The sequence below is a fragment of the Brassica napus genome, chromosome A5 (genome assembly GCF_020379485.1).
Source record: "Brassica napus cultivar Da-Ae chromosome A5, Da-Ae, whole genome shotgun sequence".
NCBI classification, from domain to species: domain Eukaryota; kingdom Viridiplantae; phylum Streptophyta; class Magnoliopsida; order Brassicales; family Brassicaceae; genus Brassica; species Brassica napus.
Window position 1 is genome coordinate 25,529,472 of NC_063438.1, and position 27,323 is coordinate 25,556,794.

The 27,323-nt window shown below is 37.6% G+C and overlaps 8 protein-coding genes across 8 annotated transcripts; 5 read left to right on the top strand and 3 right to left on the bottom strand.

Moving 5' to 3' along the window:
- Nucleotides 1-2,564: 2,564 nt before the first annotated feature.
- On the bottom strand, nt 2,565-5,626 carry LOC106454248 (putative leucine-rich repeat-containing protein DDB_G0290503). Its single transcript, XM_022719824.2, has 2 exons — nt 3,658-5,626; nt 2,565-3,556 (listed from the first exon to the last, which is right to left on the bottom strand). Exons 1-2 carry the CDS (start codon nt 3,743-3,745, stop codon nt 2,724-2,726), a joined length of 921 nt encoding a protein of 306 aa, XP_022575545.2. The 5' UTR covers nt 3,746-5,626; the 3' UTR covers nt 2,565-2,723.
- Nucleotides 5,627-8,669: 3,043 nt separating this feature from the next.
- Nucleotides 8,670-10,031, top strand: LOC106452632 (methylesterase 17). The gene is given in 5 exon segments (XM_013894791.3): nt 8,670-8,693; nt 8,695-9,066; nt 9,168-9,308; nt 9,382-9,516; nt 9,632-10,031. Coding segments are annotated over 5 exon segments (960 nt in total). The 3' UTR covers nt 9,920-10,031.
- A 111-nt stretch (nt 10,032-10,142) lies between these two features.
- On the top strand, nt 10,143-15,315 carry LOC106452631 (cellulose synthase A catalytic subunit 3 [UDP-forming]). The gene is made up of 13 exons (XM_022719823.2): nt 10,143-10,559; nt 10,637-10,851; nt 10,965-11,025; nt 11,120-11,315; nt 11,395-11,664; nt 12,119-12,464; nt 12,535-12,672; nt 13,048-13,173; nt 13,251-13,463; nt 13,532-13,778; nt 13,855-14,057; nt 14,156-14,506; nt 14,582-15,315. The coding sequence occupies exons 1-13, from the start codon at nt 10,370-10,372 to the stop codon at nt 15,164-15,166; spliced, it is 3,141 nt and encodes a 1,046-aa protein (XP_022575544.2). The 5' UTR covers nt 10,143-10,369; the 3' UTR covers nt 15,167-15,315.
- LOC106452635 (cytochrome b-c1 complex subunit 8-1, mitochondrial-like) lies at nt 15,297-15,976 on the bottom strand. The gene is made up of 2 exons (XM_013894794.3): nt 15,762-15,976; nt 15,297-15,509 (listed from the first exon to the last, which is right to left on the bottom strand). The coding sequence occupies exons 1-2, from the start codon at nt 15,929-15,931 to the stop codon at nt 15,461-15,463; spliced, it is 219 nt and encodes a 72-aa protein (XP_013750248.1). The 5' UTR covers nt 15,932-15,976; the 3' UTR covers nt 15,297-15,460.
- Nucleotides 15,943-17,758, top strand: LOC106452633 (hydroxyacylglutathione hydrolase cytoplasmic). Its single transcript, XM_013894792.3, has 7 exons — nt 15,943-16,181; nt 16,253-16,375; nt 16,577-16,738; nt 16,813-16,891; nt 16,994-17,107; nt 17,209-17,385; nt 17,478-17,758. Exons 1-7 carry the CDS (start codon nt 16,135-16,137, stop codon nt 17,550-17,552), a joined length of 777 nt encoding a protein of 258 aa, XP_013750246.1. The 5' UTR covers nt 15,943-16,134; the 3' UTR covers nt 17,553-17,758.
- Nucleotides 17,759-17,882: 124 nt separating this feature from the next.
- LOC106452629 (2-hydroxy-6-oxononadienedioate/2-hydroxy-6-oxononatrienedioate hydrolase) lies at nt 17,883-19,990 on the top strand. The gene is made up of 6 exons (XM_013894787.3): nt 17,883-18,234; nt 18,387-18,852; nt 18,922-19,222; nt 19,292-19,390; nt 19,463-19,586; nt 19,683-19,990. Exons 1-6 carry the CDS (start codon nt 18,015-18,017, stop codon nt 19,913-19,915), a joined length of 1,443 nt encoding a protein of 480 aa, XP_013750241.2. The 5' UTR covers nt 17,883-18,014; the 3' UTR covers nt 19,916-19,990.
- Nucleotides 19,940-22,408, bottom strand: LOC106452630 (probable mediator of RNA polymerase II transcription subunit 26a). The gene is made up of 9 exons (XM_013894788.3): nt 21,962-22,408; nt 21,819-21,887; nt 21,418-21,500; nt 21,190-21,242; nt 20,986-21,107; nt 20,844-20,871; nt 20,513-20,769; nt 20,347-20,428; nt 19,940-20,267 (listed from the first exon to the last, which is right to left on the bottom strand). The coding sequence occupies exons 1-9, from the start codon at nt 22,307-22,309 to the stop codon at nt 20,176-20,178; spliced, it is 1,134 nt and encodes a 377-aa protein (XP_013750242.2). The 5' UTR covers nt 22,310-22,408; the 3' UTR covers nt 19,940-20,175.
- A 2,113-nt stretch (nt 22,409-24,521) lies between these two features.
- Nucleotides 24,522-27,275, top strand: LOC106452626 (probable E3 ubiquitin-protein ligase RHC1A). Its single transcript, XM_013894785.3, has 2 exons — nt 24,522-26,293; nt 26,504-27,275. The coding sequence occupies exon 2, from the start codon at nt 26,509-26,511 to the stop codon at nt 27,103-27,105; it is 597 nt and encodes a 198-aa protein (XP_013750239.2). The 5' UTR covers nt 24,522-26,293; nt 26,504-26,508; the 3' UTR covers nt 27,106-27,275.
- The last annotated feature ends 48 nt before the right edge of the window (nt 27,276-27,323 follow it).

Consider the following 27,323-nt stretch of genomic DNA (forward strand, 5'->3'; position numbering starts at 1 on the left):
TGTTGTTGTTCTTAGGATGATACATTTGAACTTGCTTTGTTGTTTGAATCCAATATGGAAAACAAAATCAGAGTTAAAAACAATAAATTTCAGAAAGCTTTCCATACAGATTACTGATAAAAATGAGCCTAACTACCTTACTTTTGGTACAAAAGTTCATATTCGTCTCTAAAATAAAATTTCAGATGTTGTTCTTTCTATATACTGTCCACATGGTACTTAACATTATAACTATGTTCTCTAAATAAAACATCCACTTTACTATATGTTTAAATTTCAAGTAAATTAACTTTGTTACGACTATCAGCTTTTTATTCTACTTTTATTGAATCGGTTAGTCACAATCATTTATGCTATTCCACTTTGAACTAACCAACTAAAAAATAAAGTAATACACAATAGTCGCTAACTACTGTCAAAAAAGATCGAGAAAATATCATTTTCTTTTAACATATTTTCATATTTTTGAACATATATTCTTTACTACGACCATAACATGAATTGTATATTCATGTAAGAATAAAACATACGAACCCGGCGCGTAGCGCCGGAATACCACTAGTAAAATTTAAATATATATCTTGCCGTAAAAAAAGAATAAGAAAGTTTGAGTATATACCTTAAGTCACAAAAATTTCCAGCAAAAATAAAAATTGAAAATTAGGATTATCTAAAAGTTCGTCAAACATTAAGAATACACTCATAGGGCACGGGCATTCGGGGTCCCAATTGGGTTTTGGTTTTGTCCAATCGGATTTCGGTTTTTTAGGTTTATCAAAAACAGCCACATTTGGATTATATGAAAGTTTGGTTCGGGACCGGTTCGGGTTGGGGTTAGTAAATCTTCAAAGAACCGGTACAATCCGATGTACTTTCGGGTTCAGGTCCCAATCGATTCTTCGATTTAAAATTACTTGATTTATACTAACCAAAACATAAGTAAAATATGTTCCCTGTTTTAAAAGTACTTGATTTGTACCTACTTTGTAATCAAAACATAAGTAAAATCGATTCATAAATAATAAAAAAACATCAAACATGATCATTCAAAATCAAACGAAAGATAAACATAGTTATTGATAGAAAGAAAACCAAATGAAAGCATAAAGCAAAAACTCAAGCCCTCATAAAATGAAAAACATTGGAAATAATATCTTAAGTGTATTTTGGATACGTATTAGTTTTTATTACGCTTTTTAAACGCGGGTTAAAATCTAATTTTAGTTAACCTACAGTCGGGTCAGTAATATTTTAATTGATGGAAAGAGATATTAAACGGTCTCTGATATCCACATTAGTTTTTGGATCAATGAAATTAAATCCGTGATGTTAACTACATAACATCATTAAGATGAGGGATGTTTTCATGTATAATATATACTTTGTGTAGTTAGGTATTCATTATTTTAGTTTGCATGGTTAACTATGTGATAATCAATACTTCATGTAGTCAACAATCATTTTTTCTTTAATAAAATTAAAATAATATAATTATATAGTTTTCAAATATACTAATATAAAAATGTTAAAACACTACTTATCAAATATAAAACATATTGATTTTTTAAATTATATTTTGTTAAAAATATTCTTACGGTTTTAGAACGCGAATCAAAATCTAATTTTAGTTAAATTACCTTCAGGTACGTCATATTTTAATTATAAAACAGGAGATTTAAACGGTCTTTGAAATCTACATCATTTTTGGATGAGTGAAATTAAACTCGTGATGTTAAATACATAACATCATTAAACTGAGATATGTTGCCATGTATAACATATACTTTGTGTAGCTAAATATACATTACTTTTGTTTGAATGGTTAATCATGTGATGACCAATACTTCATGTAATCATCAATCATTTTTCGTTTATAAAATAAAAAATATATCTGTACGATATTATAATGGAAAACGGAAGTAGATAAATTAGGCATTAAAATGCACGTTTATTCAGTGTTATTCGCATGTCTCGAGATAAATTATGGCTTGCACACCTCAGTACATATTTTTTTGCTCGTGTAGACCCTTTTTTTATAAATTCCGGTGTTACATACATAACATATGACAGTTAGGGCGTCACAAAAGTTGCGTTCCTGGCAATATCGGGGAGGTGCATTTCTTGCTTTAAGACCTTGGCCATCAACGACTATATAAACAAAAAGAGTAACAACATTATCATTTGGGTATCTTGATGTGATTGCAATAGTAATAGAGATAGATAACGAACAAAGGAAAACTAGTACAAATACATACATTCATGAAAAGGAAGTAGGGTAATCATAATGATGCAAAAGATAGCGAGCTTTGATGAAGACATTGTTCTTTGTGATATTTTACAAATGCAAATAGGATTATGAGTATTTTTTTATAAAAAAAAGTTACGTTTACTAGTTTGATGGTTGAAATTTTTATCGGAAGTCTAATTTATAGATAGAATAATGTAACTAGTAATGTGTGTCTTGCATGGTGATCTTTAAAAAGTTGGTTAGATTTGTTTGACTTGTTTTTTTCTTTTTTTAATTATTGTGTGGTTATTATATTAGTGATTAACTCTTTTTTTTCTTATTAATTTTTTATATAAAAACAGTAAAAAAAAAGGCTATGGTGTGGTAATCATATTGGAATATTTATGTAATTTGCTTGTTAACTTCCCTAACTTGAACTAGTCAGAAGCTAAATGCGACTTTTATATTATGAAATTAGATCTTAATAGAAACCTTGTTAGTTATTGCCTGAAAGTGATATTACAAGTTCAGTGTATCTGCTCTTGTAATGATCAAGAGAGAAACAGAGCTCTCTTATAGCTTCCCGTTTCTCTTCCTCTCTTTCTGATATCACATCACTCTGCTTCTCCACTTGATTCTCCAGCTCTTCAACTCTACTTTTCAATTCTTCCACGACACTCTTGTTGGTTCCCGACTCATCATCAGACAGAAGCTCAGTGTCTTTGACACACACCTGGTTCAAATACTCCTCCATTTGCTCGATCTGAACATCTCTCGACCTCAGCTCTGCTCTCAGGGTATTTAACAACAAGTCAGCACCATTGTCGGCTTTCTCGGTCAACATTTCATTCAGTTTCGAAACCTCGACTTCTGATACCTCTAGAAGCTCATGGCACTCGTCGAGCTCGCGTTCTAGAGTCTTGATTTTGTCGTTTGAATCAGATAGCTTGCTCTCTAACTCGCCCACCAGTGTGTTTCTCTCTTCTAGATCTCTCAGTGCAGTCCTAAGCTCGTCACTGAAGAAATCAGCAAGCATATATGCAGACTGGTCCTTCTTCTCAGCCTCATCATTCAGCTTAAGAGATGAGTAAGAGACTCCTGACACCAAATCAAACTCCAGAGAAGGAGAGCTATCAGATCTAAAAGAGACACTGTTTTTGTCTGAAGATGAAGGTTTAATATCAAAATTGAGGAAGCCGTTGAGGAGCTCTTGGTTCAGATGATTGTAAGACTCACCAAGAGACTGATAAAAGGTAAGAAAAATATCTGTTGACTCAGGTTGACCATCTTTGATCAGTTTGAGCATTTTTTGAGCTTTCTGACATATCTCTGTAGATGCAAAAAAAAACAAAAAAAAGGGTTGTATACACAGAAACACACATAACCGATTAAGACAAGGTGGAAAACACAGAGAAAGGATCTGTCTATACCTGTTAAGAGTTCTGGTAATGACTTAGAAGCATGTGGCCACAAGGATGAATCAAGATTCACTGATCCAGTTTCTGTGTAAGGATCCATCTGGATTTGGAGAAATGTTGATTTATCAACTACACAGGGAAACAGTATGAAAGAGTATTTTGAAAATTGTGGTTACGAGTTTCGATGGAATGATTTGTTGGAGACAGTGTGAACATAGAGAAAACTGGCGGTCTTGTTCGCATTCGAATTTTCAACCCTAAAAAGTCAACAGTAAAAAATAATAGAAAAATCAAAGCATTTGACAGTCACTTATTTCAAAACGGCCCATGAATGGTTAAATGATAACAAGTTTAAAAAGGCCCATCAAAGTTTTAGGCAATAGATAGAGTTCGAATCTTTCTAGTAAGTTCTAGTAACACTTTTACCTTTTAAAATTAATATTTAGTAAACTTATTTTTTAAAATTGTGTTTTCAGTACAAATTTTTTGAGCCTTTCCAGAGTCGGGTTTGACACCACGATTTAACATAATTTTTTGTTCCAACAAAGGAAAAAAAAGAGAGAGAGAAGAGAAGATTAGGCCATAACTATACAAATAAACCGAATTCAAAATGAAATAGAATCAGCCTATGACGGTCGAACATGCTATGCGTCCTCCCAATTGACTATTGTTTTATGTACACTTCTTCATCTACTTTCTTAACGTTGACTATTACATCTGATAATAAGTTTGAACACTGGTTTATATTAGTTTAAAATAGAAGAGAAATGAAGAAAATGAATGTAACCATGTTTCTTGGTTATTATATAAAACAACTGTTCAACTATATAGTACTCCACAATGATTGAACAGTTATAAAAGAAAAGATATGTGCGTCACTATACACCACTTAAGACCTTTTGAGACAAAAAGGGACATGGCTTTTTCCACTACCTGCCGATCTTATGTAAGCATGTAACATATATTGATATTTAGTAGACATGTTACTCGAGTTAACTCTAATCAAACAGAAAATGCCCAATCGTTGCTTTCTCTATACTCTCTCTCTGCCTTTGAGGTTGCCCTAAATATACAGCCTGATGATCGTTTAGCGGTGAGAAATTAATTAGTGGTAGTCGTCTTATTTTGTTGAAACTATATTATAGATTGAATTTTTGATATACACTCATTCTAATGCCTACCAGTCTACCACAGAGAAAAAGAAGGTTCATAATGAAAATGAATCTGATTCCCTTGTCCACAAAGACTCTGACAATTGGCAAAGGCTTTCTTTCTTTTTGCACATGTCTCCGCTCAGGCCATTTCATATGTCACCTCTCACACTTATTGGATTGTCCCCCGCTCCTCTAAATATCAAAAGCATCTGATGCAGTTGAATGCACGTAAGACTATTCAAGAAAACATTTAAATTCACTATTATGTTGAAAAAATGAATGTACCTAAGCGGTCCGGGGTGGGCATTTTACCCGAAATCCGAAGTGGCACCCGAACCCGATCCGAAAAATCCGAACCGAAATCCGAACCGAAGTAGCAAAATATCCGAACGGGTATTGAATTAGGAGAGATTGGATATCCGAACCCGAACGGGTAATATCCGAACCCGAATGGATATCCGAAAATAACCGAACATATGATAATTAATCTTATATTTATAGTTTACATCTTTCATTTTATATAAAATATTTATATTGATACTACACATACTTTAAATTCATATGATATACATACAATTACGTAGAAGATGATTTGCTATTCGATTAAAATGCATGTCAAACTTCTTATTTCAGCAATTAACAAAAAGTTACATCCAAAATTTAAAAACAATAACCAAATTAATGTCTTTTTAGTTTGAAAATGTTATGTCCAAATATATTAACCATGCAATCTATTAAAAATAAAAAATAGTTAAGTGAAAAGTTATATATTTAAATACAAGAAATTTGAGAAATGAAAATTTTCATTTTTTTTTCTTCAAAATCTAAATATCCGAACCCGATCCGAAATAACCGAAACCGAACTTAAAATACCCGAACCCGACCCGAAGTACAGAAATACCCGAACGGGTTCTACACCTCTATACCGAAATACCCGAAAATCCGAAATACCCGAACCGAACCCGAACGGGTACCCGAACGCCCACCCCTATAAGCGGAGATGTTGTATTTTCTGATCACGAAATTTTATTTTATTTTTTGGATTTTGTAACGATTTGTTAGGCGGGTTATCCGGTCGCTGAAGACTACACGTTTCTTGGTTTAAAAAAACCTTAAAACTGGTTAGAGGAGAAAGAGTTAGAGAGCCATGAGTAGGAAAACCTCATAATACGGAATATTGCATACTAGAATACTACAACTTGAGTTATGATCATAAGTCATGTCATTTTCATTTACACGTTGGCTTGTCTTTATTGAAAGTAAAAAATATGTAATGTTACAAAATAAACCGAAAGTTAAGGAGATATTGAAGAAAATAAGGAAAACAGAAAGAAAGACGCTTTCGTTACTCTCTGAAAAGGAGGTGATATCTTCATCTTTGTTTGTGACATTTCTCCTTTTCCCTCTTCTCAATCAGTGGTTAATTATTTGCACCTAATTGATTTCCTTTATTTTGTTCACAAGTCGCAATTCTTTTCATTTTTTTTTTGATCAAGAAGCAATTCTGTTCATTTATAATTTGATAGTTCTACGTAGATATCATGACATTTACGTTTTCTAACTTTACTGATCATTAAACATACGTTCAACAAGTCAAATAGTTTCGAGTTTTTGACGTGGAAGGTAAAACTAGAAGGCCTTCGAATGACACCCATTTATTCTGACATTGATTTTTTGGGTACATTAGTCAAGACCGAAGTGTTCCGTGTAAGAGAATAATTATTCTTTATTTTTAGCAACGAGCCATTGTACTGGTCAATGAACGTTATTGTTTTTACATTACAAATTTGACCGAGAAAAAACTAGTAATCCTACATAATCAATTTTAGTCAGAATACAAATGAATCCTAGCACGGGCCATTATAATATATGTTTCACACGTGACATACCTGAATCTATGTAACATTTTATAATAACGATGACTATTTGTATACTCGAAGACAGCTATCAAAGGTGGAAATCCCGCTCAAGATTAAAAGTTGTTTAGTGGATATAAACGTGTAACTAGTGCGAATAAACACACAAATACAAACTGTAAGAATATAGTCAGCAGACAATTATTACTCATTGACTATCTCAACTATACGAAGATGCAATAAACCAAGTGCCATACACCAAAAAAGACGGATCCACGATCAAATCGACAAACATATATGACTCTTTATATATATAGATGCAAACTATAGACTCTTTTTTTTTTTTTTTTTTTTTCACGCGCCCCCAAAAATTTTCTCTCAACCCTAACTTCGCGTCTCCCTCGCGCCTCCTTTTTCTTTGCTCCGATCGCCTCTCCAGTGCCGCTCGGCGCTGTGAGAGGGCTCTTGCCGACCCCGTCACATCCAAATCCATCTCCGGCGTGAAGATCTGTGGGTGACGTGACTTTGTTTCGGTTCGTCGTCTTCTCAGATGGCTTGCTTTGACTTGTCGAAGCTGAGCGGGATTTGCGACGCGGTGCCTCTAGCGACTGTGCCGCCGCTTCATCCTCCTCAACACCAAAGCAAACGTTTCCTCTCCCTACGTCTGGCTCTTCTCGCGGGTGAAAGTAAATGTCGCTTTGGCCTCTGCCTACAAAAGCAAATCGGGTACGCGTTGCCTAAGTTAGAGGTCTCGGGACCTCGGACTGGTTGCGATAGGGTCATATCTGTCGCTCCATCGAGTCAAGTTTAGGTGGTTAGCTACTGAGTGATGCATTAATTTTGCTCATCTGCCCTCCTTTGTTGTTGGTGTTGGCGTTGCTTGTTAGTCTGGATTGGAATTGCAGGATTAAACGTGATGGGTTGTGGAGGTTCTTTGGTTTCTTGGAGCTCGGAGGAATACTTTGTGGTTGGAGGAGGTAGTAAGACTCGGGAGGTGGTGATGCTGCCCCTTTCTCTGAACCGACTTAGAGGGCGAGTGCGGTCGAGTTGGTTGAGCGCTATTAAGCACCCGTGGTGTGTGTTGTCCTGTCTGTTGCTGGAATTCGGGTTTAGTTCTTTCCCAGCCCGGACCTAGAGGACCGTCCTTGAGTGGGTCTGTTTCTGATCCTTGGAGAAAAGAAATTTGTACAGGCAGCCATTGAATCCACTTCCCACTAGTATCGTATTCTTCGTGTTCTAGTTTCTTGGATCTCTCCTTTCATGCTTGTCTCGGCTAAATCTTCGGTCCGGTTACTACAAGTTTGTATCGATATTTGATATCCTGTTCGCTCCAAAGCAGAACGGTTTCAAATTCGATTGATTCTGCTTCCATGTTTTTTACTTTTTTTGCCATGGAAGTATGTGTTTAGAAGTCTTATAGTTTGTTTATCACATTTTGTAAGCTTCAACAATTCATTTCTGAAATGATATTTACCATTTAGCAAAAAAAAAAAAAAAAAAAAAATATAGACTTTTTCTTCTTCCCTTAATTTTCTTAAAATTGGTGGTGATTGATCGCAACATACGTAAGTATACATTTGGAAAAAAAAGATATACATAAAGAAAAAGCAGAAATTTTGAAATGTACAAAATACCAGAGTTAACTTGATGGGAGAAGATTATCCGTTTCCATAAATCTCTTGAATTTTTTTTTGTAATATTTTTCCAAAAAATCACTTTTTAATTGCTTTATTCTATTAGATATTTGAGATATTTTACCAAATAAACTTATCAGTTGTTTTTTTGGCAAAAACTGTTTAATAAACCACAAACATTAAAAAAAAAACAGAATTGGTTGAGCTAGAAAATAAGCTGCAGAAGGAAAATTGCCCTAAAAATTCTACTTAAGCTGCATTAAGCTAGTTATTATTTTTAATTCCTTCAACTTATGTTATATTATTATAACTGGATAAAATTTCTATGAAAAGTCAATAGATATTTCATCATTTCATAAGAATAAAATAATTACTGATTAATGTTGAAACGTTACACAGTAAGTAAAAAAAAAAAATCCACTATATATGCGCTTGACATATGTGACAAAGACCCCCAAGAAAACACCCAAAGCACCAAGCAGAAGAAATCCCATCAAATCTCCGGCGTTACTGATGGCGGAGGAGAATCAAGAAGAAACCCTAGTCTTGAAACCAAGAAGTAAACCACCACACTTCGTGTTAATACACGGCATAAGCTTAGGATCATGGTGCTGGTACAAAATCAAATGTCTCATGGAAGTCTCTGGCTTCACCGTCACTTGCATCGACCTCAAATCCTCCGGCATCGATCCTTCCTCTGCCGATTCTCTAACTTCCTTCGACCAATACAACCAACCACTCACCGACTTCCTTTCCTCCTTGCCCGAACAAGAACAGGTCAGACACACACACAAAAGAAAACTAAAAAACTAACTTAGTTAATTCTTGAAGCCTAAGCAAACTCACTCTGTTTCCTCTGTTTTATGTTTTGTCATCAGGTGATACTTGTGGGTCACAGTGCAGGAGGGCTAAGCGTAACGAGCTCGATACATAAATTCCCTAAGAAAATCTCTCTAGCTGTTTATATTGCAGCTACAATGCTCAAATTCGGGTTTCAGACCGATGAAGATTTGAAAGATGTAATTAAATAAATAAAAAAATTACTTTAAAATGAAGGTAACTTGTGAGTGACGTTTTGTTGTTCTTTCACAGGGAGTACCTGAACTATCAGAACATGGTGATGTCTATGAGCTTGGTTTCGGTTTAGGACCCAAGCATCCTCCGACCAGTGCCCTTATCAAACCGGAGTACCGTCGAAAGCTCCTTTACCACATGAGTCCTCAACAGGTATTTTCTATTTTATTTTATTTTATTTCTCTAGGTTTCAAATCAGATATTTTTTTCTCACAATCCAAATCTGTTGTCCTTATGCTCGCCGTTTTTGTTTATGAATGTTGTCAAGGAATGTGCGTTGGCTGCGTTACTAATGAGACCAGGTCCGGTTCTGGCGCTAACGACAGCAAAGGTTGAAGAAAAAGGACAAGAAGTGGAGGACTGCGTGCCGCGCGTGTACATCAAGACGTTGCACGACCGGGTGATGAAACCGGAGCAGCAGGAGGCGATGATGAAAAAGTGGCCACCGAGAGAAGCGTACGACGTGGACAGTGACCATTCACCTTTCTTCTCTAACCCTTTTGTGCTCTTTGGTTTACTCATCAAAGCTGCCGTTTCTGTTGGTTCCACTATCTAAAAAATATTTAAGAGCAAAGGATTGTGTGTTGTTTGTTAACCCGGTTTGATAAAATATTTAATAAAGGAGAAAATGTTTATTAAAAATAATCTAATTAAATGTTTCTGTTCAATTTTATCTTGCGTTACGAAAACTCAATTTAATTAAATGTTTAGTATTAATTTGGAATTTAATAGTTTAGAGTCTTTACACAATCAAATGAATTTTAAATTCGTAATTACACTTTGACAATGGTAAGTGGAGTAAAAGAAGCAAAGAGTGTAAGTGGAGAAGAAGACAGTGTGAAGGTGACAATGTGGAGTGGTTGCAGCTTGCAAGCAAAGCCAATTATCCTCTATAAATATCTACTTGTACGAGAGTGAATGCACAGAGAGAGAAGAGACCGAGAGTGCATGTGCATGTGTGTGTTTGTGTCTTACTCATACATTACGTAGGAGAAACGTGAAGCTGATGAGTAACTCAGCTGGTGAGCAGACTTGTAAGATATGTACTGAAAACGTTGGAAGAGCTGAGAATGGAGATCCCTTCGTGGCGTGTGATGTCTGCTCGTTCTCAGTTTGTAGACCTTGCTACGAGTATGAAAGGAGATATGGAAACCAGTCTTGTCCTCAGTGCAAGCACAAATACAAGAGACACAAAGGTACACTTTGATTCTTCTTTAGTGTTTATTTATCTTCTGTGAACTTAAAGTTTGTATCATTGTGTTATTGAGTCTAGGTAGTCCTGCCATTCCTGGAGATAAAGACGAGGATTGCTTTGCTGATGACAGTGCTAGTGAATTTAGTTATACAGAAAACTCACAGAAGGAGAAGATATCAGAGAAGATGCTTGGATGGAATCTTACACGTGGGAAAGGGAAAGAGGTTGACCACTCTGATTCTGACAAAGAGGTTTCTCCAAATCCTATTCCTCGTCTCATTAGAAAATTAGAGGTAAGACATTTATTCCTTCTCTTTGTGGCATTAACATAACATCTTCACATCATGCCTATCCAGCTTGAGTTATGTGTTGGGATCTGAGTTTTGTCTTTTTACTTTATTGATAGGTTTCTAGAGAGTCTTCTGCTGCTTCACTTGAAGGCCAATCTGTATCTTCTACTACAGCCGGTGGAAAAGCAGCTTTACCCCCACATGAATACTTACTTAAAGCTAGCTTCTCAATTTGGCTAACACAAAAAACTCTATTTAATTTCCCTTGCAGCAAGCAGAAGGACTGTGGATCCTGTTAAAGATCTTGGTTCAACCGGATTACGCAATGCAGCCTGGAGGGAGAGGGTTGAAGGGTGGAAAATGAAGCAGGAGAACAGATTCAGTCCTGTGAGATCTCAATCTGCTTCTGAAAGGGGTGTATATGATTCTGATGCCACCACTAATGTCTCCGTTGATGAGGCTTTGCTGTGAGTACCTGTTTCTTTTGCTATCTCTTTCCTAGTTAAGTCGATGTGTTGAATAATAATGTTTTCTAAATTGGTGTAGGAATGATGAAGCCGCGAGGCAGCCTCTTTCAAGGAAAGTATCGATTCGATCATCACAGATAAACCCTTACAGATTGGTTATAACACTGAGGCTCATAATCCTATGTCTCTTCTTACATTACCGTGTCACGAATCCAGTGCCAAATGCATTTGGTCTATGGTTAGTATCAGTGATTTGTGAGATATGGTTTGCTATATCATGGATTCTTGATCAGTTCCCCAAGTGGTTCCCTGTTAGCCGAGAAACATACCTCGATAGACTCTCTCTGAGGTATGTTCTAACCGTGGTTCTAAAAATCGGTTTGAGCTGCACCTAGACGGCAAAGATTTTCTTAAAATCCGCTTTGTACTATTTAAATTCGTTTAAACTATTTAAAATCATTCAAAATTTATCTAAATTAATCCAAATCTATTAAATTAAACAATTAATGTTCGTAAAAAAATTTAAAAAAATTCTGATTTCTTTTGTTTTGTATACTTAATTTTGATAACTCACCAAATAAAAATATAATTAAATCCAAAACTAAAATATCTTGTATAAATGTAAAATATATATATAATAAATCAATAAAACCTAGACCTGAATAATCCTAGTCCTCTACAGAGGGTCTAGTTACAGCCTAACTATTTATTGAACATTGGTTATAACTACTCTGAAGCTCTAACTCACTGCCTTGTGTCTGTTATCTTTTTTGATTTACTTCTAATCCTTAAATTCATCGTAGGTACGATCGTGCAGGTGAACCATCACAGTTAGCAGCTGTGGACATTTTTGTGAGTACTGTTGACCCTTTAAAGGAGCCACCTCTGGTGACAGCCAATACAGTACTCTCTATCATGGCAGTAGATTACCCGGTGGATAAAGTGTCTTGTTATGTTTCTGACGATGGTGCTGCTATGTTATCATTTGAGTCACTAGCAGAGACATCAGAGTTTGCTAGAAAATGGGTACCTTTCTGCAACAAGTATAGCATTGAGCCTCGAGCACCAGAATGGTACTTTGCTTTGAAAGTTGATTACTTGAAAGATAAAGTTCATCCATCATTTGTCAAGGATCGCAGAGCTATGAAGGTATGTTTTTTTGTATGTAAGTTACCTTTTGGCATATGCTATTATTGATTATGTGTTATGTATGTGGTAGAGGGAGTATGAGAGATTCAAGATCAGAATAAATGCACTTGTTTCCAAGGCTCAGAAAGTCCCTGGAGAAGGTTGGGTCATGCAAGATGGTACGCCATGGCCTGGAAACAACACAAGGGACCATCCAGGAATGATCCAGGTTAGAGAGAATATGAATGTTAGGATTAGCCTTGGACATTCGGTTCTCGGTTCAGCTCCAGTTCTATCCGTTCGGGTATTTAGAAAATTTGGTTCGGTTTCGGTTTGGTTATTTCGATCGTTGGTTTGGTTCAGGTAACAAAATTGGGAACCGGATAATCTCCAAAGTAATTTTAGATCTTACCCATTCGGTTCTGGTTCTTCGTTTAATTTGGATTAAAAAGTAAAAAAATTGTGTCTTCCAAACTAATTATCAGTTTTTTTCGGATAAGAATTTAGATAATACAGATAATTTTAAATATTTCGGATAAAAAGTATTCATTTGGTTATTAGAAGTGAGACTTGATGGTCTTGTAATATCATTTGTTAATTGCAGGTTTTCTTAGGACAAAATGGTGGACTTGATGCAGAGGGCAACGAGCTTCCACGTTTGGTCTATGTTTCTAGAGAGAAGAGACCAGGTTTCCTGCACCACAAAAAGGCTGGTGCTATGAATGCACTTGTAGGTTTCTCATCAATGACATTTTCTTTCTTTCTATTTTTGGCATCTAATGAACAATACTCTCTTCACTTGGACAGGTTAGAGTTTCAGCAGTCCTTACTAATGGACCTTTCCTATTGAATCTTGATTGTGATCATTACATAAATAACAGCAAGGCCTTGAGAGAAGCTATGTGTTTCCTAATGGACCCTGAACTTGGGAAGCAAGTTTGTTATGTCCAGTTCCCTCAGAGATTTGATGGCATTGACAAGAATGATAGATATGCTAACCGGAACACCGTCTTTTTCGATGTAAGTTGTCACTTTTTCATCTTAGCAAAAATATTATCAACTTTGGCATCATGAGATATGCTCTTCAGATAAATTTGAGAGGCTTAGATGGGATCCAAGGACCTGTATATGTGGGAACTGGCTGTGTTTTCAACAGAACTGCATTATATGGTTATGAACCTCCAGTTAAACCAAAACACAAGAGAGCAAGTGTGTTATCTAGACTTTGTGTAGTATCTAGAAAGAAGGATTCTAAATCTAGAAAGGGTTCTAGCAAGCACTCTGACTCAACTGTTCCTGTATTCAACCTTGGTGATATAGAAGAGGGTGTTGAAGGTAAACTTCTTTTGGCATTTATACAGTTAGTCTAACACAGAAATATCTTGAACTGTACCACATTTTGCAAAACCAGCTCCTGGTTTAGATGATGACAAGACCCTCCTGATGTCGCAAATGCGTCTGGAGAAGCGGTTTGGACAATCAGATATTTTTGTTGCTTCAACACTAATGGAAAATGGAGGTGTTCCTCTCTATGCTACTCCAGAAAACCTTCTCAAAGAAGCTATCCATGTCATTAGCTGTGGATATGAGGACACAACAGAGTGGGGAACTGAGGTATCTTCTCTCTTCTACTCTTTTACACTTGTATGCTTCGTTACATATCCAGGATTGATTTTCTGACATGTTAGGTTCTGTATGGTGGTATTGTTTAGATTGGTTGGATCTATGGTTCTGTAACAGAAGATATCCTCACCGGGTTCAAAATGCATGCACGTGGCTGGAGGTCGATTTACTGTATGCCTAAACTACCTGCATTCAAAGGATCTGCTCCTATTAATCTCTCTGATAGATTGAACCAAGTGCTTAGGTGGGCTTTAGGTTCAATAGAGATCCTCTTTAGTCGTCATTGTCCAATATGGTATGGTTATGGAGGGAGACTGAAGTTTCTTGAGAGGTTTGCATATGTCAACACCACGATCTACCCAATCACATCCATTCCTCTACTCATGTATTGCACATTACCTGCCGTTTGTCTCTTCACCAACCAATTCATTATTCCTGAGGTTTGCTTTTTTTTTTATCTTTAATTTTTATTCATATCTCAATGGCCTAAGCAAATGGTGTGAAAATGTTTGTAGATAAGTAACTTGGCGAGCGTATGGTTTCTTTCTCTCTTCCTTTCGATTTTTGCCACGGGTGTGCTTGAAATGAGATGGAGTGGTGTGGGTATAGACGAGTGGTGGAGAAACGAGCAGTTTTGGGTCATTGGCGGTGTTTCAGCTCACTTGTTTGCACTCGTCCAAGGACTTCTCAAAGTGCTCGTCGGTATAGACACCAACTTCACAGTCACATCAAAAGCCTCGGACGAAAACGGCGACTCGGCTGAGCTTTACTTGATCAAATGGACGACGCTTTTGATCCCGCCGACGACTCTGCTGATTATAAACCTTGTGGGAGTGGTTGCGGGTATCTCTTACGCGCTCAACAGTGGGTATCAGACTTGGGGACCTCTTTTTGGTAAGCTCTTCTTTGCGTTTTGGGTGATTGTTCACTTGTACCCGTTCCTCAAGGGTTTGATGGGGAGACAGAACCGGACTCCGACCGTTATTGTGGTCTGGTCGGTGCTTCTTTCGTCCATTTTCTCCTTGTTGTGGATTCGGGTCGATCCGTTTACGTCTAGATTTATTGGACCGGATGTGAAGGAATGTGGATACAACTGTTGAGAGGAGCCGTCTTGAGGCACACGCATCAAATGTTGGTCTTGTTATTCTCTTTCGCGTGCAGTTTTTTGTTTCTTTTGTCAATATCAGTGTGGAGAATATGAAACATGATTGTAAAAAAAAAGTCATAATGTGAAGCCAAACGTTGTCTATATCATATTAAGAAAGATGTAGATCAACAGTGATTGTCATGAACCAAAACATTTATGACAGCAACTGACTCGGAAGATTCTATTACAGGAAATGGCTTCAGACTAAAGTTAAATAATTGCACTAGTAGAGGACTGGCTTGATGTTTCAGAACCTGTGCTCTAGTTTCTCCTGTTCCTGGAATTGCTGAGCATACCTAGTTTCATTTGTGTATAACGAAGAAGGTTGTTAATAAGCACGGAAGATGATTATAATACAGAGACAAACTTTAACTAGTCTTTTCAGACAAAGGAACAAGGTTAGGGAACTAATCGTGGAGACCAATCATAGAAAACGAACACATCAAAAGCCTACGGTATCTCGAACAATAGCTAGATCGAAGAACAATCACCATCTCACAAAGACTCGTTGACCAATCGATGGAGAAGAGGAGAGAGAGAGAGTTTACCAGTAGGTTCCGAGGACCGGGGTGACGAGGAGAGTGGCGCTGATCCAATTCTCAGAGACCTTGTGGTGGATCTTCTCAGGGAGATCCTTCCAAAGTCCTGTCATTATCTTCTGCTGAAACGGCGATAGCGCGTATACCACCGCCTTCAACTTCACAGGCTGCTTCCCCATCCTTTTTTTTTCACTTCTTCCGACAACAATTCACCTGAACTAAACCTAAAATAAACAAACCGGTTAAAATTACGATTTTGGTTCAATTCGATTCGATTAGTACAAACCGAAAATTGGTTAACCGAACCGCTACCATCACCACCTACTTCAAAGGAGTAAACTTTGTCGAGGATTACGACGATCGAATCAAATCGAAGAAGACGATGAAGATCTTCCACGTTCCCTGTCTACAAGACAACTACTCGTATCTGTAAGCGACGTCGTATCGTTTTTCTTCAGTTTCATTCCTTCCTTCTCTGATTCGGCTCTCGATTTTGACAGGATAATCGATGAGAGCACCGGAGACGCGGCGGCTGTGGATCCAGTTGAACCGGAGAAAGTGATTCAGTCGGCTGAGCATCACCACGCCAAGATCAAGTTCGTCCTCACCACGCATCACCACTCGTAACTCTCTCTCTCTCTCTCTTCCCTCTCTTTTACCTAAAGTCAGCAACTTTATCATTCATCTTTGAGATTCTCTTGTTTCTTTTAAATCTCTCAGCTTTCTGATTAATCTTGGTCTCTTAGTCTTTGATAAATTGGGTTTTGTAGGGAAAGTTTCTTTTTTTTTTTACCTGTCATTCTCTGATTGTTGGGTTCTTTAAGGGATCATGCTGGTGGCAACGAGAAGATGAAGCAGCTGGTACCTGGAATCAAAGTCTATGGAGGCTCTCTGGATAAGGTCAAGGGATGCACTGATGCTGTCGATAATGGTGACACCTTGTCTTTGGGTCAAAATATTAACATATTAGCTCTTCACACCCCTTGGTATGTTTTCTTTTTATGAACTTGGATTCATTTATTTTAATTTATCCTTCTTATATATTTTCTGCATGTTTCAGTCACACCAAGGGTCACATTAGTTACTATGTCACTGGCAAAGATGGAGAAACCCCAGCCGTGTTCACTGGAGATACACTTGTAAGTGTTAACATTACCAGCTGGGGATGCTCTTGTTCCATATAATATCAAGAACAGATCATGATTCCATATAGAAACTGTATTTACTTTGATGCTATACAGTTCGTTGCTGGCTGTGGGAAGTTTTTCGAAGGGACAGCTGAACAGATGCATCAGTCTTTGTGTGTGACTCTGGCTTCATTACCTAAACCGACCCAGGTTTACTGTGGCCACGAGGTAACAAAAAGAAACAACAGCTTCATAATATCGTATTTTGAGTTCGAAGTCTCTATATAAACTGAATAAACCCTTATATATATTTCTTATGATTGCCTCAGTACACCGTGAAGAACTTGGAGTTTGCTTTAACTGTGGAACCAAACAACGAGAAGATACAGCAGAAGCTATCATGGGCCCGTCAACAGCGCCAAGCGAACCTTCCCACAATCCCTTCAACGCTGGAAGAAGAGCTCGAAACAAACCCGTTTATGCGCGTTAATAATCCTGAGATACAGGTAACCAATCCTATTCAAATTTTTATCAAGTTATCACTGTTCTATAGCTGATATCGATCTTTTAACTCTTGTCTCAATGTGTTCTTGTACAGGAGAAACTTGGTTGCAAATCACCGATCGATACTCTCAGAGAAATCAGGAACAAGAAGGATCAGTGGAGGGGCTAAGAATCGGAGAGCTTCTTGCATAAATGCTTTTCGTGTGTTGTGGTGAACCTTTTGAATAAGTGTTTGTAACCCGTTCACGTTTATACTCTCTGTGAAACTGGTAACCGGTTTGGTAAACCTAAACCGGACCGACCTGTATGCCGTGTACCCTTCTCAGTTTCTAGTTTCTTGTGGATATTAATAAATGAATACTTTCTTTTGTTGTCTTTGACAAAAAAAATAAAGCTTTTGGATGGAAAACAATAGTTCCGTATTAGAGCCACGTGGCAACAAAACGGAGGTGAGAGTGGGCTTTTGACGTTACGGTCCTTCTTCTTCGTCCAGTGTACTCAGAAATTCACAGTTTTTTTTATTTTATTTATAAAAGAGAGAGAGACGGAACACAATCTGGAAACATTATTTATAACTCAAGCTTTTGTACTTTTGCTTTATCATCATCCGTCTAGTAATTACGAGCCAACAATGAATTTATTAAACACCACCACACGCATCTTCTTCTTACACCAACCAAAGCAGAGTATCATAACTCCCTCTTCCTTATCTTTCAATGCAAAGCTTAGTTTAGATTCTTCTAAAACCAACTTTCAGATGTCTTGCTTAATCTCCGGCCAATCATTTCGCCGTCCGGCTAAACGTTTCATCGTCTCCAATGCTGCTTCTCCTTCTCTCTCTGGCTCCCCAGGTCTTAACCCTATACACATCAAAGATTGTTCCTTACTTTCTACTGCTTGTTTACTCATTAGCTTCTTCTCAAAGTTTCTAAGACAAAGTTCTATACTTTGGATTGTTCTTGGACTTATCTTCCTTATTAAAATGTACTCATAAATTTTTCAGATCAATTTCTTGATGGTGGAGCCCAGACCAAAGAGGAGACCATAACTGAAACAGAGCAGGATCCAATAAACTTAGCTGATCCAGACAGCTGTTTCTGTGAGTTTCAAGGTGTTAACATACACCACAAAGTGTTTGATCCACGGACAATCTCTGATGATGCTCCCATCACAAGCGTCGATGCTCAAGGAACAACCCCAAAAGTCGAGTTTCCAATGATTCTTTTACACGGCTTTGGCGCTTCTGTGTTCTCCTGGAACAGAGTTATGAAGCCTTTAGCTCGCCTTGTCCGTTCGAAAGTCCTCGCCTTTGATAGACCCGCGTTTGGATTGACTTCTCGGATCCTTCACCCGTTTAGTGGTGTTACCAATGATGCAAAGCCGTTGAATCCGTACTCCATGGTGTATTCAGTGCTAACCACGTTGTACTTCATCGATTTTCTTGCTTCCGAGAAGGCCATTCTTGTAGGGTAAGTTAGTATGTTACATTACGCTTCGCATTTCTTCTTTAAAGTGTTTAATCTTTTCATATGTTGTAGGCATTCTGCAGGTTGTCTTGTAGCTGTGGATTCTTATTTTGAAGCTCCTGAGCGTGTTGCTGCACTCATTCTCGTTGCTCCAGCTATATTCGCTCCTCGTCCAGTCAACACAGCTGCTGGTGCTGGAGATAACCGTGGCGAAAATGGTCCCAGGAGCAAGTTTCTAGGGACTTTAGTTGAGTTAAGCAAAGTCATTATAGGAGCAATTTCGACAGTTCTAACAGGAATGGCGAGTATGCTGAGTTCTCTCTACAAGAAAGCTTTGGCAGCTTTCCTCAGATCATATCTTGGAGTCATGCTGGTACCTTCTCATTTTCATGGTTCTAGAGAACCTCAAAAGGTTATTTACTTGATGTGTTTTCGTCATTAGGTGAGAATGGCAATCAATAAGTTTGGAGTAACAGCTGTTAGAAACGCTTGGTATGACTCAAAACAAGTGACGGATCACGTCGTTCAGGGCTATACAAAGGTGATGTTCCTCTGCTTCTCCCTTTATTTATCTCTTCTGCATTCTCATGTTGTATTTGGTGCAAAAGAACAGCCTCTAAAAGCAAAGGGATGGGACAAAGCTCTTGTTGAGTTCACCGTGGCTACATTAACGGATAACAATGGCTCAGAGAAGAAACCTCCATTGTCGAAAAGGTTACAAGAAATCAAATGCCCTGGTAACATCTCTGACTCCGTTAAACAAACCTGCAATTTTCATTAGACCAAATGTTTTTCTCATTAACATGATGACTTCTTCTCCATGTTGATGACAGTTCTGATTGTCACCGGAGATACGGACCGGATTGTGCCAGCATGGAACGCAGAGAGGCTGTCACGAGCCATCCCTGGATCGGTGTTCGAAGTGATTAAGAAATGTGGGCATCTTCCACAAGAGGAAAAGCCAGACGAGTTCATATCTGTTGTTGCAAAGTTTCTAGGGGATGTTTTTGGAGGGTCACAAGGAGAGCAACAAGTGGACTTGAAGTTCCAAGGCAGTGTGTCATAAAATGTAACGTAGGCTCAAACAATATAAAATGTAACCCTTTGCTTTTCCATTATGAGGTTCAAACTTGTCACAAAACCGGACCAAACCGAATATTCACTTGACCGGAAGTACCAATAAAGTTAGGACAAAAAAAAAGAAACAGAAGATATGTCCTAAGAGGTTATGTTGGATCTGTCAAACGCACTTTTGTTTTCTACAATAAGCTCTGACTGGTCATCATAGTGACTGTATAGAATAATATCACCCGAAGGTCAATGGAACTACCTTCGCACGGGTCTCTTAAGTTGTGGTTTATGGGCTTTACCCTGCTTTGGAATCGTTTCAAGTACTTGTATTGTCCTCTGTCTCTTGGCTGTCAATTTTTTAAGAAAATGGCCATCAAGAATGTATTCAAAAGAGTGGAGATGTTGAAGAGACAGAGAAAGACTAACCCTTATCATGTTGTTGGTAGCTCTCTTGGAGTTTCCTCTTTGCGAACTCAAACCTTGCGTCTAGATCCAGAGCTTTGAGTTTCTTGTAGCAACAAGAACAATGGCAATTGATATTAGAAACCTTTAAAAAGAAGCAAACATCAAGGCTTTATTAACTCATACTCACATCTTGTTGAGAGTTCCGCTTCTGCTCAGGAATAACAATCGGTTTTCTTTGGATTGGATGTACCATTTGTTCTCTAGTTTGCTTTGGTTGTCTTCTATGCTCGTCTTCGACGGTGGCTGAATGCTTCATAGGTCTAGCATCAATTTCTTCTCTCCTTGTCTGTTGATTCTTATTGTACCTCCCAACCAAATTAGCTTCATGGGTACCCTCGGGTCTCCTCATCGTTTTTCTTTTAGGCTCCACACTGTGACGAGGATCTGAAAACATCACAAGGGGGATTAGGAAGAGTTTCAAAGTAGAGAAAAGAGTAGCAAAGAGTATAATAACTCACTTCCATCGCAGTCCAAGCCATCTAAGATCTTCAAGTGGCCCAAGGCATAAAACAAAGACGAAAAAAAGAAAGTTTTCAGGATAACACTTGATATAATGCCCAAAACAAAATACGACAGGGGAAAGATATGTTTACATAATACCTGAGAGAGTTCAAAACCAGTAGGCTCAGGAGCCAAAAAATCTAAATCATGCGGAGGAGAAGGAAAGGCTTCTGCTTCATCAACAACCGAATAATTTGCAGACTCTGGCGTCCCTTCATCACCTGCATGAGCCAAGTACTGTGAACCTTTTGAAAAAAAAAAACTACTCGCAGTGACTAAGGAACATGAGGAGAAAGCAATTACCAGCAACTTCATTAACGCTGTTCATCCATTGGTCCACCAGATCTTTCCACTCTCTGAGCATCCCATACATAAACACAGACAATACTTATATTCAGGGGACCAGAAAGTAACAAGCACAAACGCATCTCCTAACGATCAAAACAATGCCTATCTCGGATAAAGGCAGCTGGTTTGATTCTCTTTGACCAAAGCTTAAAGCACATCACAAAAGAAAGATTGAACTCATACGCGAAGAGAGCCTTTGCAAGTTCCCTAATCTCATCAGAACCATGTCTCCGCAAGCCATTAACAGCCTTTCCAATTTCAGTATCCTGCAACAACGCAAATCCTTCAATCAAAAGTTTCTCATCATAAGTCTGGTTGCCGCAGTTTTCGGCGTCGGAGTCGGCGTCAATAAAAATAGTTGTTGTTCGTTTCGTAGACGCCGACGCAGTTTTAATCGCAGACGCAGATTTTTTCAGCGATCGATGCGAGGACGCAGCGTTTAGACGCAGACGTAGTACCGGCGTCAATGAAACGAACAAGAGTTTATTAAAAAAATTGACGCCGACGCAGCCGCATGTAGCTGTGTCAACCAAACGAACAGCACTATATTATACATTTACCAAAGATCAGCAGCAGAAACAAACCTTGAGAAGGTCCACACTCAGAGACATGGACTCAAGCTTCCTCAGGGAACGTAGTAACACAGAGTTTGACTGCAAAAACTAAAATCAGAATCATTCCTCCAAAAACAAACTCTAATTGTTAATTCAAGCAAAGAGATCAAAACCTCATCGTCTCTATTCAACAAGATATCTCTGATCCTCATAACCTCAACAACAACAATCTCATCATCGTTCAGTTTCTTCTCATCTTCTTCATCACCGCCACCTCCACCAGAATCATCGGAGACTCCAACCGTCTCGTGGTTATTATCCTCGTGGCCACATCCGATGCAGCTGCGGCTCGCATTACAAGAGAATAGAAGCTGAGCGATTCCGTCTCTTCTGGATTTGAACTCCTTCGGGAAATCAGCGGCGGCGAGGATGATGGCGTGATTGATGATCCCGAAAATATCAGAGTCACCTCGCCGGAAATAGTCTCTCCAGTTATCCAGCGAGTGCTCCGATGGTTTCATCTCGTCGCCGATTTCGAAATCCGGTTTCTCGGGAATTTTTTTTTTTTTTAAAAGTGGAACACGCGTTTCCGATCAAAAGAATCAATGTTGGTGGATTTTCGTAGCGTTTCCTTTTTCTTTTATATTTTCCTCCACTGTTATTTATTTATCCCTCCACTATTTACCTTAGTTTTTCACCGAGAGATATCCCAACTAGGCAACTAAATAAATAATCATCTAGTTATTTGGAAATAAAATAACTACTAGAGTTTGACCGCACGGGTGTCCGACTATTAATTTTTATTTTTTTATAAATTATTTACAGATATTTTTAAACACATATATTATTTAGATATTTTTAGGTTTTTATAATCTATTTGGATCCGGAATGATCTGAGTCCGAACCCCGTCCGAAAATTTATCATATTCGAACAAAGTTTAATTTTAAACAAAAAAATCTGATATCCAAAAAACCGATCCGTACCGGAAAAGATACCTAAATGCTCCTATAATATATGCATTTAATTACGATATATATATAATTAATTATTTCCAAACACACACATATATATATATATATAATAAAATAGGAAAGGACAAAAAATATTAAAAGTTAGATTTATTAAATTATTGTTTCCATGTTTGTTTTAGTTAGAATTTGATTTTGAAAATTCATTAATTAAAGAGGAAAAAACAATCCTAAAAAGTAGGTTAATTAATAACTTCAGTGGCATGCCATTGTAAATAATTTGCAAAATTAAGGGATTTTTTAAATTTGTATTCCCCTTTTAATAGATTAGATGTTTCTTTGTTTATTAAAATGACACATAAAAATAAGAGGGAGTAACACTTCCTAAAACTAGATGAGATTTTTTTTTTGAATACTTTGAAATTGTATATTCCCTCCATTTCTTATTAAGTCTAATTTTAGCTTCTAAATTTTATTTTATTATAATCTTGTCAATACAATTATTAAATTTTTTCTAGTTTTTACTTTTATTCTTAGCTTATTAATTGATAAAATCAAACAAAATTAAAGAAGGTAAAATAGATATTTAATCATTTTTCAATTCGTGTGTAAAAATTTTAAACGACACTTATAATAAAATAGATAGAGTACTCCCTCTGTTCCTAAATAATCTATGTTTTAGAATTTTCACACTTATTAAGAAAACACTTAAAATTTTGATAATAAATGTATGATTTTCTGTATTTAGCTATTTCCTATGATTTTTAACCAATCAAAATTCAGTAAACACAATTAATGTTTTTGAAATTTACAATTTTTCATTATTACATACAATGAAAATGTAAAATGTGGATCTTTTATAAACAAAATATTTTTCTAAAACATGAATCATTTAGGAACGGAGGGAGTATTATTTACCATTTCTAGTAGTACAAAATAAATCATTAAATATCTAAAAAGGTAAAATTACTGTTAACTTTGGCCATGGATCATTAAAGACTAATAGGTTTTTAGCTATTTATAAACCTAACAAAAACAAAGTATAGTCCAACTATTTTAATATAATTATTAAACCATTTTTATTATTAAAAAAACACAAATATAACTAAAAACATACAAATATAAAAATTAACTTTTTAAAAAAATGTAAAATAAAAAATATACCCGCCTTTCTAAGAGCGGATCAAAATACTCCCTCCGTTTTTTAATATAAGTCGTTTTACAGCTATGCACGTAGATTAAGAAAACCATTAATTTCTTATATTTTCTAAACAAAAACATCATTAATTATTTACCTAACCACAATTCAACCAATAGAAAAATATAAGATATATTACCATTGGTCATACAACATTAATTATTAATAAATTTTACATAGAAAACCGAAAACGACATATAATTTGGCACAAAAAAAATTTCTCTAAAACGACTTATAATAAAAAACGGAGGGAGTATAATTTAACATTAAATGTGACACTTTAAGTTAAGTTAGTTAGATGTCACTTTTAATTATAAATGCACAAAGCTAACTATTTTGTCACCTACAAATTACGATCAAATAACATTGTTTTCACTTGAAATTTTGAATTGTGTTGTGTGAAAAAAAAACTACTACATAATTGAATGATACATGTTAGTCAAAGCTGTGTTACTCAGTTTCCATTAGGTTTTCATAAACACAAATAAATAAAATTATGTAGAGAAGAACAATTAACAGTTTTTCTCTCCAAAAAAATAATTAACTAAACAGTTTCACTGCTTTTGGATAAACTTTTATACTGTTTTGAAGTAGTAAATACACGGTTTTAATGCCGACAATCAACGCATCTGTTTCTTTATCTTGTAGATATTTTTTTGTATTTTCCACGTAGTTTCTTTTTTTTTTTGGTAAAAATGTTAAGATATTATTACCAATTTTCAATTTTTGACAGAAATACAATGGGAAACAAGAAACAGAGGAAATGAAATGCAACTAAACACATACTCTTCCTAGACCAGAATGGGACTGACACAACAAGCTGAACAGCTAACCACAAGCCTCGCCAAGTCGAAACATGCCACTTGCCGCAAAAAGATGAACCACAGTGAAATCGAGAGTCGGAACCCGGTAGAATTTGGCTTGCCCGATGATCCGCTCTTTATGATAAGGCTCAACCAAGAACAGCTCGTGGTAGACCAACTAAGCTACAGCCAAAACAGCCAGACAGTAAAACCCGAGACCAAGCACCCGCACAGCCATGGTCGAGCAAAGGATAGACAAGCCTCCAAGAGCTACACAGGTCGAAGACCCACACAGCCCGAAAGCCCTACCACTTATTTGAAAGACGGGTAGCGAAGAGGCACCAACCAAATCCAGCTCCAGAACCTGCAATAGAGATGAACAATGTTCTACCGGATCACACCACCGGTGAATCTGGCACAGGGATGAACAAAGTTCAAACAAGTCTCCATCGTCGAGAAGAAGATGCAGATGACACACTGACGCTTCTACTCTACGCCTTGTCCCGGATACAGAGAACCTGCCGCCGGTCACTGCTGCGCTTCGACGGGAACACACCGGAGTACTCGCCATAGTTGAAACGGCCCACGAAGAAGGACTGAAGAACTCAAAGCCTCAGACAAGAGACAGAGCATACTGGATACGAAGGAGTGGCTCACGACATCAAAGAGAGAGCAACCGCCACAACCGAAGACGGAGAAGCCATAGACGACATTCCTTCAAACCGGCAAGAAAGCTGCAGACGAGGACTCACAGAAGCTCGGCCACCACACAGTCACCAGACCTCCGTGCTCGAACCGATAGAAGACATCTATCACCTCGCTTGAGCCAGGTACGATCTTCCCTCCCATGCGAGACACCAAGCAAGAGAAAGAAAGAAAGCCCCGACTCCTCACCACGACGAAGACCACTTCGCAGCTGGAGGAGAGAGACGTCGACGAACACCACCCGCCAACAACACCGAAAGCTTCAATAGGACAGAGAAGGAGAAAAGCCTGAACCACCAAAGCTTTCACCCTAAAAAGCCGACTCCGGCGGCCCACAACCCTCACCGCCGTGCCGAATCTCCAGAACAGGAACCCCTAGCCACGGATCTAAACTTCCCCGGAGCAACTCTAGATAACCCGAGCCAGAGCTCCGCCCACAGAACCGAGCAAAACGGAGATGAGAAGAAAGAGAGGCAAACCGGAGCAAATCGCAAAGAGGAAGAGATGAGGAGGCGGCCTCCGGCGACCACGCGCGCCACCGCTGGTCGCCGGAGCAAAACGAGTTCGACGAAGCTGGCGGCTAGATGATAAGGTAAAAGGAAGGAGGAGAACTTCAGAGGAGAGAGAAAAACCTTTCAACTTTTCCTTTCTAACGTTTCTTTCCCTCCTGCCGTAGTTTCTTGATACGTTCGTTGTATGACTTTTCATATCCTTTGACTCTATTTTACGTAAAGGACTTTTCGACTTCTTCCAGAATTTTCATTTCTTCTATTTAATCTTCTTTAGTAGTTGGAGATTTACGAGACTGTTTGTTGCTTCGTTCTATTGGGGTAAGAGATGTTTGAACTTTGAATAGTTTTGTTTCACTATCACGAGTTATTGTTCATAGCTCCTAATAGTTTTGTCTCTAATCAATTTATTTTCTTTAACTGATAGATCGTGAATCTGATCAGCTTCGATAGCTTATAGTTCCTCGAGTTATGTTTTGATTTGCTTTTTCTTTTATTTTATGTGTCTGAAATAATCATTTCGTTTGCAAGGTTTGATGACTAGCCGAAAAAACACGCATTGGTGTAATACTTGTAGACGAGGAATCCGTCTTCAAGGAGAAGACCTAAGAAGAGGAGGAGGTTGCAGTCACTGCGGTAACACCTTTCTCGAAAGGCTCTGTGAGAATGTTGAACTAAACCCGTTTGATTTATTCGGTTTAGCCATTCAAGAATCTCGTAGCCGTCGGGTCAACAACAGAAGAAGACCGGTTCTTGAAAACCAATTGAGTTTTCAAGAGTTGTTTAACCGGCTTTCAGCTCAAGACCGCCGTGGCCCACCTCCAGCTTCACCAACCGTGATCAACTCCATGCCAAAGATCAAGATCAGGAAGAAGCATCTCGGTTTGAATCCGTGTTGCCCGGTTTGCCAAGACCGGTTTGAAATGGGATCGTCTGCAAGAAAGATGCCGTGTAGACATATCTACCATTCGGAATGTATAGTCCCGTGGCTATTCCAGCATAATTCTTGTCCAGTGTGTCGCAAAGAGCTGCCAGAAGACGGGAACAATGGTCGAAAAAATCCCTTTTTGTTTCTGTGGCCGTTTACATCCTCTGGTGCGGCCTCAAACTATAATGGACCACCTTTTCATTGAGATGCTTGTGTAACAAATCACAATCCATGATATATGTTTTATTTTTTTGTTTAATTAGTGATTTTTAAAAATTATATCGATGTACAAAGGGTTTTGTAGCTCAGTACGATTTGTTGTTATATGTAATGTATAAATTTTAAGTAATTTGTATCAAAAATTTGTTATCACTATATGTTGGTTACTGCTAGTGTATAACGAACATCAGTTTATTTTAATCG

What these genes read in the sequence shown, in the direction of transcription:
- LOC106452626 (XM_013894785.3), top strand. Translation starts at nt 26,509, where the DNA reads ATGACTAGCCGAAAAAACACGCATTGGTGTAATACTTGTAGACGAGGA.
- LOC106452629 (XM_013894787.3), top strand. Translation starts at nt 18,015, where the DNA reads ATGAATTTATTAAACACCACCACACGCATCTTCTTCTTACACCAACCA. An exon ending in TTCTCTCTCTGGCTCCCCAG is followed by an intron (nt 18,235 to 18,386) that starts GTCTTAACCCTA and finishes TAAATTTTTCAG; the next exon opens with ATCAATTTCTTGATGGTGGA. An exon ending in TCGTTCAGGGCTATACAAAG is followed by an intron (nt 19,391 to 19,462) that starts GTGATGTTCCTC and finishes GCAAAAGAACAG; the next exon opens with CCTCTAAAAGCAAAGGGATG.
- LOC106452633 (XM_013894792.3), top strand. Translation starts at nt 16,135, where the DNA reads ATGAAGATCTTCCACGTTCCCTGTCTACAAGACAACTACTCGTATCT. An exon ending in CTCACCACGCATCACCACTC is followed by an intron (nt 16,376 to 16,576) that starts GTAACTCTCTCT and finishes GGGTTCTTTAAG; the next exon opens with GGATCATGCTGGTGGCAACG. An exon ending in TTAATAATCCTGAGATACAG is followed by an intron (nt 17,386 to 17,477) that starts GTAACCAATCCT and finishes GTTCTTGTACAG; the next exon opens with GAGAAACTTGGTTGCAAATC.
- LOC106452630 (XM_013894788.3), bottom strand. Translation starts at nt 22,309, where the DNA reads ATGAAACCATCGGAGCACTCGCTGGATAACTGGAGAGACTATTTCCGG. An exon ending in AGCGGAACTCTCAACAAGAT is followed by an intron (nt 20,429 to 20,512) that starts GTGAGTATGAGT and finishes TGTTGCTACAAG; the next exon opens with AAACTCAAAGCTCTGGATCT. An exon ending in CTACCAACAACATGATAAGG is followed by an intron (nt 20,268 to 20,346) that starts GTTAGTCTTTCT and finishes AAAAATTGACAG; the next exon opens with CCAAGAGACAGAGGACAATA.
- LOC106452635 (XM_013894794.3), bottom strand. Translation starts at nt 15,931, where the DNA reads ATGGGGAAGCAGCCTGTGAAGTTGAAGGCGGTGGTATACGCGCTATCG. An exon ending in CCGGTCCTCGGAACCTACTG is followed by an intron (nt 15,510 to 15,761) that starts GTAAACTCTCTC and finishes AAATGAAACTAG; the next exon opens with GTATGCTCAGCAATTCCAGG.
- LOC106454248 (XM_022719824.2), bottom strand. Translation starts at nt 3,745, where the DNA reads ATGGATCCTTACACAGAAACTGGATCAGTGAATCTTGATTCATCCTTG. An exon ending in ATTACCAGAACTCTTAACAG is followed by an intron (nt 3,557 to 3,657) that starts GTATAGACAGAT and finishes TTGCATCTACAG; the next exon opens with AGATATGTCAGAAAGCTCAA.
- LOC106452631 (XM_022719823.2), top strand. Translation starts at nt 10,370, where the DNA reads ATGAGTAACTCAGCTGGTGAGCAGACTTGTAAGATATGTACTGAAAAC. An exon ending in GTCTCATTAGAAAATTAGAG is followed by an intron (nt 10,852 to 10,964) that starts GTAAGACATTTA and finishes CTTTATTGATAG; the next exon opens with GTTTCTAGAGAGTCTTCTGC. An exon ending in AGGATCGCAGAGCTATGAAG is followed by an intron (nt 12,465 to 12,534) that starts GTATGTTTTTTT and finishes TGTATGTGGTAG; the next exon opens with AGGGAGTATGAGAGATTCAA.